The sequence below is a fragment of the Periplaneta americana genome, chromosome 4, assembly GCF_040183065.1.
Source record: "Periplaneta americana isolate PAMFEO1 chromosome 4, P.americana_PAMFEO1_priV1, whole genome shotgun sequence".
Taxonomy (NCBI): domain Eukaryota; kingdom Metazoa; phylum Arthropoda; class Insecta; order Blattodea; family Blattidae; genus Periplaneta; species Periplaneta americana.
In genome coordinates, this window is record NC_091120.1 from 101,484,858 (window position 1) to 101,497,449 (window position 12,592).

Sequence of the window (12,592 nt, forward strand, 5' to 3'; positions counted from 1 at the left end):
GCTGTCTACACCAGGGAAAAACAAGAAATATCCACAACCTATAACTGGCATCAGATAATTTTTCCAAGGAAGTCATTGCAAGATTTGTATATGATAGATCGAATCGAGATGAAGAAAATTATGGCAGTGACATTTTTTTTTAAATTTTATTAAGTTAAAAGACTGTAGACTTTACTCTTATAATTACTTCTTATTTATCACTATTTTCATTCCTGTTCAGGAAAAAGAGTAACAGCTATGTTGGTACTGGGCCATGTAACAGGAAACTATGATACATACTTCCTTTGAAGGATCACGTTCGTCATTAAGGACAATTTTGAAGGAAATGTGGTTTAAATTGAAAAAAGAGGGCAATCTCACATAAGTAAGAGAAAGTAAAAATATTAATTTTAAGAGAATATGTGAGAAATATGAAAAGTGAGAGTCCAAAGTCTGTTGTTTTTCTCGATGAAACGTGGATTTTTATGAATGGCAGGCTTTATTGCATTATTACAATATTTTAAGATAGTAAAGGGAATAAATGTAACATTATTAATTCCATGTATATTTTATAGACTGCAACACATTCATGGAGCAAACCAGTATCGTTGGTGGCAAGGTTCAAGGATAATTTCAAGGGAAAAATTGTTCCGGGGCCGGGTATCGATCCCGGAACAATTTTTCCCTTGAAATTATTCAAATCTGCTTTACAGGGAGCTTCACCTGAAAGACCAGATTTGCATAAGGTTCAAGGAGTTATGCATCGACCTGCTGTGGAAGGAAGACTGGTCATTGTACAAGCTGGAACCTGGTAATGTAACTACAAAACTATTAAACTATATATAGTGTAGTAACTTTTATTATGTGTTCTATCTAGAATCTAAATATCTTGTCTCTCTTATTCATGCAGATTTAGCGTTTTGCATCCAATTTTAAGACTGGCCAAGAATACTATGGTGCCATGAATACAATCCAGAAGTGGGTGGAAAGGTAGCTTATTGTTGGGTTGAGAAATTTAGGTCCATCGATTATTATTATGGATAATGCTTTCTACCACAATAAAATTGCAGAATAGAAACCCACAACAAAAAGAGACTAATGGTAAATATAATTTCTGTAGAATCTGAGTAATGAACTGTGATGTTAAATTGCATTATTTATGTTTAAATGTGAATTATGTAGACACGACTGAGACAGAATGGAGTTACCATTGCCAGACAATGCAAACAGGAATAAACGACACTTGGAAAGGTGATTCTCTAAAGGTAAGTAATTCATAAGTAATTCCCCCCCCCCCCCAATGGTGGTTAATTGACCGTTTGTCATTCAGCCATATGAAGCGAGTTGTGTAGACCAATTTATCAACACAATCATTGCCCAAGGTGTGTCATAGGAGGCTGGTTTTCGAATACACCAACCTCTCCACCATCCAGGCCATGAGGGTTACCATTTTGCACGACATACAGCAGGACAGGTGCATCAGAGGCCACCACTAATTTAAGAAAAGTGAAAATATCTCTGATGATTAGACACCTCATATCAAAACCCACTATTTTTTTTAAGAAAATATGATATGCCTACAGATAGATTGCTTTACATTCAAATACAAGGATGCTAGACGATCTCATCATTGATAAATTCAAGTTGTGTTTTTTTCTGTTGCGTAGGACTTAATGATAGAGTTTCACTTCCAGGGATTAGCTATCGCAGTGTTCCAAGAAGCCAGTGAGGCTTATTTCGTTGGTCTCTCAGATACACCAACCTCTCCGACATCCATGCTATGAGGGTTAACATTTTGCAAAATGACTTCCAGCTAGACAGGCATATCAGAGGCCACCATTAATTCAGAGGAAAGTGAAAGTGTCTGATAATATATGATGTCTTGTATCAGTACCACTATTTTTTTCACGAAATATGATATAGTTAGATTTGTGTACCTTCAAAAGCAAAGAATTCTGTGAGAGTGGTATTTTGCTACAAAACTTGCCAGATCCTTGAGCTAGATTGCACTGAAAGTTTGGCTTCTTTTCAATATTTCTGTTTCAAATCCTGATGTCATATTTTAGATATTGGGTCAATGTTATTTATGCAGTATTAATTTTCACTCTGTGTACAACATAATATATTTTTTATTTTAGTTTTAATTCCCCTCCCCCCTTTTTCTACTGATATTTACATGATTATTTGTACAGTCCAGTGTTGTCACCATAATGTCCATTATAATTCTACTAAAAATTAATTCAGTTATTGTTAAATGGGACTATGTGCAATTACTTTCTTATATAAAACATGCACAGATCCCCTTTTAACATTGACAAGTTCTGTGTTGAATCAAATTCTGTCTTTCTTTTAGTCTCAAAGGATCCTATGATGCCACCAAACATTATCAAGAGGTTGGTTAAGGAAGAGGACGTCTGGAAATTTGGTAATATAATGACTAATTTAAGAATTATTGGCTGATGCAAATGCTGGAGCAAACACAATATGTCTGTCCAAAACCATAGTTATTTTCTTTTTATATTACTTTATATTTTTCAGAAAAATATAGTAAGTGTGCTGTTACACAGAAAATAACACAGTTGATTGTTCATTGTGTATTTTTGTTGTTGCCTAACTGTGATTTATGTTAAATTTGTATAATGAAGAAATAAAATAAAGTTATTTGCAATCTGTCCTTTGTCGAAATATTTCCTTAGTCCTGAGGCAAAAGTCGGGATATTAGAATTGTGTAATGCTGATTCAATACATCAACTTGTCAGCATTCCATAATGTTATACAACAATATATATATATATATATATATATATATATAATTACACCACCCTTCTCCATTAATCCTGAAATAATAAAAATACTTAAGTTGTCCTTTCATTTGGTTGAAACAAATCCTTATTATACAAAATTAAAGTTTAATTCTTCTTGTATAGAGATTGGTCGTGAAAAGTAAGTATGATTTTTAAATTTTCATTACTTGGTTAGTTAAAAATAAAATTTCACAATTCTCATTGTACTTTTTAATTATATTTATACATACGTATCTATAGCTATTAAAAAGGAATATGTGCAGCAAAAGAAATGGAAAATAATAGTGATGAATGTAATATAGTTTTTAAGAATATTTTTTTAAGACATTACCATTCAAATTGTTCTTCAAATTTGATTTACGGCAGATAATACCATCTTTCGTGGTATAAATTGTTTTACTTTTTTTCAGAGTTTGTTTTATTCTGATCATCCACAATTTTTAAATGCTCTCCACTGACAATTTGTTCAATTTATTGAAAAGAATTAATATTAGTGTTTTACGTTCAAAGTTGGTAAGACTGAAGCACGGCCATCTTGGACTTTTTAGTACGTCACTATATGTTGTGCCGAGTATACCGTAAATCTCCGTGCTCTGCTTCAGTTAACTCCATAATACAAGGCGCTGATTTGGGCTATCTCCACAGCATGCTTCGAATCTCCGAAGTGAATTTTTTGTTTTGTTCTTTTATTTTTTACAACTCCTTTTAGTGTAATATAATCAAATAATTTTGCTTATGTTAATTCATGTGACTTACAGATAATTACAAAATTGCTGACAATTTGTGGTTACAATTCCAGGAAATCAGGATATATTTTGTCATCAGAATTATGGTTTCTCTTTTTGTTTACAATTACTACGTTTAGGCCCTGATGATCACAGATTTAGATTATTATAATAATCATATTCCTTATAGCACAGCTTGCAAATTAATTATTGCCAATTATTTAACCGTCAACATATTTACTGAATGTTACTTAGGCAATAGAGTGCAAAACAGCAGGGATTAATAAAATAATTAACACAGCATTTTAATATGAAAGCTCCTAATTGTCGTCTTTAGTGTTATTTCCATCTAGCGTCGAAAGTTTTTATTAATACGAAAAAAATAATAAAGCGAATAGCATTCTAAAGATAAAAAGAGACAAAAACCTGTTATATTTTCACTGATGCATTTAAAATGCAACAAAATAAATTAGTAACTCCACGAATATTTGAACTTGGAAAAATCACAAACTCTTAGCTAACGCTCTACCAGCTACGCTAGGAGTTTCTCTAGGGTCAGAACGACATTGTAACGAGAAATGGTCGTACTCCACTTGAGAACCTGTTATGCAGTATATAGTGTTTGTGTTACAATATTCACTGTTTAAACACTCTGAACGATCTGTTTGTTTTAAATCTCGTATATGAATTATTTTCTCGAAAGATTTAGGGCCGTATTCATAGACATTCTTAGTGCGGGCTTCCGGTGGATGATCAGCGAACTAACGTTTTTCGTATTCATAAACCAGTGTTAGCTATATGATATGATATGAATCCTGTTTAGCACGCTCGTAGCGCTGGCTAGCGAAATGTTTATGAATAGCACCCGTAGTGATTAATAGTTGTGTTCCCCATTATAACTACTAGAAGAATATACGCAATGTTTTGAACAAAGCCTGGCTGTCCCGAGCGCTCACGGAAATACCCGATTCGAACTTAGTGTCTCAGACGCCGGTCACTTTCATTTTGACTAAGTGTATAGCGTGTGAAAATTTGAAGGCCGCTTTAAAATTGCAAAATTATACACCATTGTCTAGAAACGAAAGAAGTTAAAAAATGAGAAGAAATTACATTCCTCACGCAATAAATGCCTTGCGCATGAAAGATGACGATAATGACGACATGATGTATACGGCTCAGATCGTAGAGGAAACTATTCTTTTACTATTTTATCTTCGGTTGACATAGTTTATTGCGTTTACCTTATTCCTGGTTTCCGTCTTGGCCCCCGCTTCCACAAGTCTTCGTACGATGCCGGCGTGGCCTCCCAATGCCGCATGGTACAGAGCCGTCTGGTGCTCCAGGTCCACCGCGTCGACCTTAATGTCTTCGAGTGTGTCCAGCAAGAAGTCCACCACGTCGGAGCGATTGTTGCGAGCAGCGCACATCAGCAGCGTATACTGCTTCTGCAAAGATAATAAATGTTCTCAGTACCACAAGCAAGCTAACTACTACATTATAATTAAAAAAAATACTCAGTAATGCCTAATAATTACGTCGTGTGACATAAAAGTCACATGCCAAATGGGAAAATATTACTTTGCAATGAAAAATGTAGGAAAAGCAAATTTTTTTTGGAACAAATATCTTGGTGAAATCCGATTTCGAGAACTGCTGTAACGTGCTAAATACACGTTATCTTCTTACTGTTTGGATAATCGTTCACCTGCTAAGACATGCGGGCTTGATGCTAGCAACCAGTTGGATGCCTTGCCCCTTCATGGGCTGTCGCTTCAAGAAATCACATTGTACCATGAACTACCGTACATCACAACATTATTACAATGCAATATTCTCAGAAAAAAAAATGACTAGGTTTGCGTGTAAAGATTCCTCTCCTCAATGCAACTGTACAATGGACTAAGGAAATGTTCCATTTACTTGAAGACCGTGTCTCACTCGATCCTGAAATTCTTCTGTCACTTTCAATGGTGTTGCTTGTAGAATGTGTTGAATAACATGCATGATCTTTTGTTCCAATTCCTCTACAGATGCAGGCCCTGTCTGAAAAAAAAGTTGCTTCACATATCCCTATAGAAAAAATATAGAGATGATGAGATCTGGTGACCGTGGAGGCCACGACTGAGGTGGAATTCAGAGAACACCGAACATATTATTCAACTCTCACGGACTGTACTAGCATAATGTGCTGTTGTACCATCTAGCTGAAACTACATTCTTATTATTTTATTCAGTGGTATATCTTACAGGAAGTCCATTACAATGCTGTCAAACAATTCGCCAAATGTGTACTAGTATATAGTTCCTTAATGGTCCCACAATCACATTGTCCAGTATTCCACACCACACCATTACTTTTTGAGTACTAGGATTTTGGATTGATGCATCCATCTTAGGTTTTCTTTCGTCAAATATCATGCATTTTGTGTATAAACATATCCATCTAGAGAGAATTCGTCATGAATAAAACATTTTTAAAGAATGGCAATACGCAAACACTGCATCATCCAGTTTCAGTAAGTTCGCCTTTTCCGTGGATCGTCTTCTTGCATTGTGTTATATATGCTGCAAATTTTAGTGGTGGAAACGTGCCGATTTCAATATTATGTGAGCAGATTTTCTATTAATATTACTCTCTTCAGCTACATCACATAGCGCACTGACATTTTAGTGTTGATAGACATCTTTGAAATCACAATCACTGATGTTGTTCCTTGGTAGCCGATTTAGGACGACCTCTTCTTTTCTTGTTGAACACACTAAACGTTGTAGTAAACTGCCTATAGATTGGTATGATGGTTTTGGACTGCATGTATGACGGCAATGGAACTCGTCTTCAGCTTCCCTTGTTCTGTGGTTGCCCCCACAGCCCAGCATTACGTCTACTTGCTATTCAGAAGCCAACATCTAATTTTCAGCTTTCAATATCAATTACAATTCAATAACTCCAAACAAACTAACTACAGCATTATTGTGTACCATGTCCTACTTCACAATTTGTCCACCGTTGTGGAGTAACTATTAGCTTGTCTGACCGTGAAACGAGTGGGCCCGGGTTCAAATCCTGGTTGAAACAAGTTACTTGGTTGAGGTTTTTTCCGGGTTTTCCCTCAACCTATAATAGCAAATGCTAGGTAACTTTCGGTACTGGACCCTGGACTGATCTCACTAGTATTATCACCTTCATCTCACTCAGATGCTAGACAAACAGAGCAGTTGATAAAGCGTCGTAAAATAACCAACTAAAAAACTGTAGGATTAAATCACAGAACATAAATATAATGGAATAAAGCATTCTATTTGACAAGTGACTTTTGTGTCACACAGTATAAGAAGTGTACATTTTATATGGTGTCTAACTCCTGACTACACAGGAACTTTATGCCCCAAAGAGTTACGCCGTTCTCTGGTAAATTTCTGGACATACTTGGGTGATTGACAAGTTTTTGGGCTGTTCGTCTCTTAAAATATAGTAACATATTAAATTATTTATTATTACTTGCAAAATTTCCTTTAAATTCACTAAGCATAACTGTTGTCATTTTAATATAACAATTTATTCTAGATTAGCGGAATAATTTGATACTCTGCCAGAGGAATGTCAACGTTGCACCTTTAAATTCTGTTTTGCTCGAGAAATATGGTTAAAATGTATCTCATTGACTAGACTTACGATCAAAATTCATTGAAAGCATCTGCAGTTTTCAGTAGATGGAAATACTACAACGATGGCAAAAAGAATATGAAGGATGGGCCTTTTACCGGAACGTATAGCCCACTAGTTAAGTGGACATAATTGAGAGTACAGGAGAATTTCTATGTTATTAAGAATGTCAGAAGATAAGGCATATTACAATTTATTGTAACCAAATGTTTTAAAATGAGGCGTGTTTTGCAAGGTGGGTGCAGCATGATTACACTAAAATTTGAAAGATAAAAGTGATCGTCGTCATGGAGAACAAGCATGGATTGATGAACTGCAGCATCATGTAAGGACAACTACCGGTACCATGTTATCAAGATTTCCCAACTTCAGATTATTAAAAGATAATTTCAACTGTAAAATAGGTTTGGCATGAAGAGGTATTTGAAGTGCTGTAGAAGTGGAATCAGCTTGCTCTACTGCTAGTGAAGAATGAAGTAAAAAATGTGTTTTAGAAGTGGACAACAAAATATCTTCTTCAAAGAAGAAAATATGGTGTCAGATTAAACCTCTGATTCTGGGAAATAAAATGAGTCCACATACTTTTCAAGAAACCTGAGTATAAAATGTAACCTGTCTTAATTTAGAACATAATCTACAAGCCATGGATACAGTTTTTTTAGTACATTATTTTACGACGCTGTATCAACATCTCACATTATTTAACTTCTGAATGAAATGAAGGTGATAATGCCGATGAAATGAGTCCGGGATGCAGCACCGATATTTACCAAGGATTTACTCATATCAGGTTGAGGAAAAACGCCGGAAAAAACCTCAACCAGGCAACTTGCCTCGACCGGGTCTCGAACCCGGGCTACCTGGTTTTGCGTCCAGATGCGCTAACCGTCACTCCACAGGGGGACCTATGGATAAAGGAACTGACCACCATAACAACATTATCTCCTGGATTAGGTACCTCAAAAGTGGTGCATTGTTGGTATGACTTGTGAGGCTCTACCTGTCTTCGGACAGTTGACTAAACCACAATTACTACAAGCCATGCTCTCAATTTTTGATACGACACGTATCTTTCATGTTGTAAAAATTTTACCAGTAATGGTGTCAAGATGTCTGAAAACTCAACACTAATAATATCTTTTTAAACTTAACTAGCGTGCGAGAATTGTTCACATGCAAACTCTCTTGTCAGTTTTCCTCATAAATTAAAATCACTTAGATACAAATGTGAGAGTCGGCTAATTACACTACCATTAGAGATCTTAATATTTTTACTTAAAATGTTAAGTGCACACGGTTACGAAAGATTTCTTTTCTTCAGTGTGCTGAAATGATTCTCATTAATTTGTTTTCCAAAACTAACTTTCTCTTCATGGAACACCAGTTCATTTATCCTATTTAAGCCTTGGTTTTTCTAAACTGACGCATGCGACGTGCGAGATGCGAGGCCCGCCTCCCACAAATCCGGACTACACGAGCGATAGTGAGTGGTTTCTATAACTGCGACGTGCGAGGTCTGCGTACCTCGTAACTATAGAAACCACTCACTATCTCTCGTGTAGTCCAGATTTGTGGGAGGCGGGCTTCGCATCTCGCACGTCGCATGCGACGGTTCAGAAAAACCAAGGCTTTACAGCTCTTATTTTGACGCCATGTACACTTCTTGTAACTAATAATTTGTATTAGCACTCTATGGCTTTGCGGCTACCATCCTGGCCGTAGGATCCGAGGTTTCCGAGTTTAAACCCGGTAGGAAGCTAAAGACTAAAGCCTTGGTTTTTCTGAACCAACGCATGCGACGTGCGAGGTGCGAGGCCCGCCTCGCACAAATCCGGACTACATGAGAGATAGTGAGAGGTTTCTATGGCTGCGAGGTGCGCAATCTGCGGAGGTTCGCAGAGAGGCCTCGCAGCGTCGTCTCGGACCGAATCGCGAGACCGGATTTGTGCGACGCGTGCACTGCGAGGCTTCAGCGAATGGCTTTGGATCTAGAGGGAAGAAACAATGGTGGGTGGTAAAGAAAAGTTGTAAATTCACATTTTTTTCACTCCTTAAATTTAAAGGAATTCACAACTTTTCGAAGATTTCGGAGTCGTTACAAACACCTATTCTACTTGACAAACCAACTATAGATTGCAAAGAGCGGAATATAAAATACGTAAGAGATGAAAAACGAACCTGAGAGTTCACAAGAACGGATATATGAAGAAACTACTAACGTACCTAGAAAAAAATTGAAATTAGATAGCCTAGGTAGAGTAGAAAAAGACAGTCTACTGATCGCAAATACTGTGGATGTAGCAGTAAAACCGTATTTATTCACTGACAGTGTTCTTCCCAACGGCAGATCTTTCACTGCAAATCTAGCATTATTCAATATTCCATATTTTCTGCCTTCCTCTTAGTCTCCACCAGTGGCGGTTCCTCTATATGAGCACAGGAGCACGTGAACACCTTAAAAACCAACAATAATCGTACGTATTACTGTATTAATATTATTACATCTATTACTTTCCAATGTGTAATGACGTTCCTACATATTTAGTCTCGAGAGAATGTCGCGTTCGTGTGTCGTGTGTCTTTAAATCTCTATTGGACAGATTGACAGCAGCTCGCACAATTTTTCTGTAGCAGGGTGGAATAGCCTCAGGCGAGAATATTTTCTGGTTTGGTACATTGGTTACAATAGCTCTGCTCGCACAGGTCTTAACGTGCTAGTGACAGAAAGAGAGATGCTCCATCTCCCTTGGGTCTGGCATCCTGTTCCTTTCTCCCCCTTTCCTCGTTTTCTCTCTTTACTGTTTATTTTCAAAATACCGATACGCACTGGGGCTGATTCTGTTGTCTTTTGTTCAGCAAAGTAAGTAACACTTGAAGTTTGGAGACGGACGTGTGTAAAGTTGTGAGGGTGTTAAATTAAGAGAGGATTAAAATATTCCTCCGTAGCACAATGACAGAAGAGCGATTAAGTACATTGGCTATGTTGGCAGTGGAAAAAAAAACTTGTTAACAACATTAGAGTTATTGATAAATTTGCATCTCTCAAAACTAGGCGCATAGAGTTTCTCTACAATTAAATCTAGCTCTTCAACAACAGCAGTGAAGGTGAGTCCTATAAATTAATTTTACTCTACTCTTGTTTAATGGTTTTAATTTTGGTGTATACTATATGCGTAGATTTGGTACATGCATATTAGAACTCGTTTATCTCTGACGTGTGACTCAACTATACGAGAATAGTATATCAGTGTGTCCATTACCAATATTTTTTTTGCGAACACCCATCCAAGAAAAGCACGAGCCGCCACTGGTCTCCACATACGTTTCAAATATCTTACGTTTTGTATCATCTGATAATTACTTCTGCTCCGAACTTCTTTTCCCGTTCACAATTCCTTCCAGTGCATCTTTCAGTAGGTAGCTTCTTCTCAGCCAGTGATCCAATCAATCTGTTATCTGTTTACAGCAGGGATGTTAAATCGCCTGTATTACGTGCTCATACTACAAGCAATATAAATCCAACAAGATTCACTTTTCAGCAAGATAAAGTGCAATCATCGCTCTTAAGGAAATGTTTTGCAGATTCTTGAGAGCACGCAGTGCAGGCGCTTTGACATCCCTGGTTTACAGCTTTTTAAATGAGTCCAGTACTTATTACTATTTTCAGGTGTGGATTCTAACTTAGTGGCTTTCTCTTGAAAACTTGCTTCAAATTTTCTTCTTTCTCTCCGTTCTTCAGTTTATCTATATCCAATTTCGTCACAAGAAAAATATTAGAATTAGATACATATAGTGTTGACAAATAGTCTACTGAAGATATCACTGTCTTCTCCACTATCAATGCAGGATAATATTGGCTTATTCTTTCAAAAGTAGCATGATGGCGAAATCCATTGGACATAACAAGCGCTCAGCAAGTGACTCACGCGAACTCGCAGCATGAGAAACCACAAGCATTTCAGCGTCATTGCGAAAATGATACGCAGCGCCGGCATTGGTTTTTCTGAACCGACGCATGCGAGGTGCGAGGTGCAAGGCCCGCCTCGCACAAATCCGGACTACACTAGAGATAGTGAGTGATTTCTACAGCTGCGAGATGCGCGGTCTGCGCAGCGTCGTAGAGAGGTCTCGCTGCGTCGCCTCGGACAGATTCGTCCGGCCGAATTTGTGCGAGGCTTCAGCAACTAGCTTTGCATCTAGAGGGAAGAAACAATGGTGGGTTGTATAGTAGAGATGTAGATTGGATTATTTTTACATTGCTTAATTGTAACTGAATCCACAACGTTTCGGAGAATGCTTTTATCTTCGTCATAGGTGAAAAAATGAGAGTGAGAAGTTGAAGATCAGTATGAGAGTTCACATAAACAGATAAATGAAGAAAACAATGCAGTATAAAGGAAAATAAAATTATTATAATTTAGATATGTTGAGTAGGGAAAACCTCCATTCACGTCCACGTCGTGGTCGCCGGGACAGTGTAATCTGTGGTTACACTGAACAACAAATTTTTACTTTTTGTCTTGCCCGAAACAAAAATAGGTGAATATTACTAATATGTGTACCCTAAATCTGAATTTAAAATCCAAATTGCCCCATCACGTACTATTTTCCGCGGAAAATGAATTGAATTTTTTTATGAAAAACTTCTTGTTTTTAATTTTTCACTGCTTCTGGTAAAATGACAACACACTTGGGATTCAAAACGCCTCATAATACTTGAAAAATGTGTACTGGATACAAACATGATGTTATATAGTTTAAAACAGAATAATAATAAAATATTTCGTGCATATAATGAGAAAAATTTTGGAATTTGAACTTAAATTAAACGAATTTTCTGGATCACTTCTGTTTATAACTAGACACGATACTGTCTTTTGCAACGAACCAACAATAGTTTCCAAGTATCCTGGATGATGATCTTCCTTTATATCGTCTTTCCATTTCAGATATTTCTTGATGAACTCTTTTCCCATGCTCGTCGCTTACCGCTCCAAGGTTAGGAGAAAAGAAATTCAAATGAGGATGTAAAAAGTGTATTTTGAGAGACATATTACACCCCATTTTCTCATATGCACGTGACATGGTTTCCACAACAAGTTCTATGTAGTTGTCTGCTATAGAATTTCCAAGGAAATTTCAGCATACATCTTTGAAAGCGCGTCATGCCATTTTTCTGTAATGGAAAGTTTTTCCTCAAACAAAGAGTCAGCCATAACTTTGTGGACCGATGAAAATGCCCTCTTTTAATTTGCTTTCACTCAAACTGGTAAACTTTTCTTTTAAATACTGAAAATCACACTCTTGTTTATTCATTGTGTATACCTCATGTTGAACTGTTCTGAAATTTACTGAATAGAAGGGACCAATATCTGTTTAGTTATGAGGAGTACAAAATAAAATGCCAACAACAATAAGAA

General features: G+C 36.8%; 1 protein-coding gene across 3 annotated transcripts in view; it reads right to left on the bottom strand.

Moving 5' to 3' along the window:
* The window catches only part of LOC138698095 (ankyrin repeat and death domain-containing protein 1A-like), a 1,102,342-nt gene that overhangs the window by 190,659 nt on the left and 899,091 nt on the right, over positions 1-12,592 (bottom strand). For all 3 annotated transcript variants that reach the window (XR_011331695.1, XM_069823807.1, XM_069823808.1), the window contains exon 7: positions 4,750-4,953. Coding sequence is in view for 2 of the 3 variants with exons in the window: in XM_069823807.1 (XP_069679908.1) it covers positions 4,750-4,953 (204 nt within the window). In the remaining variant the exon portion in view is untranslated. The remainder of the gene's footprint in view (positions 1-4,749; positions 4,954-12,592) is intronic.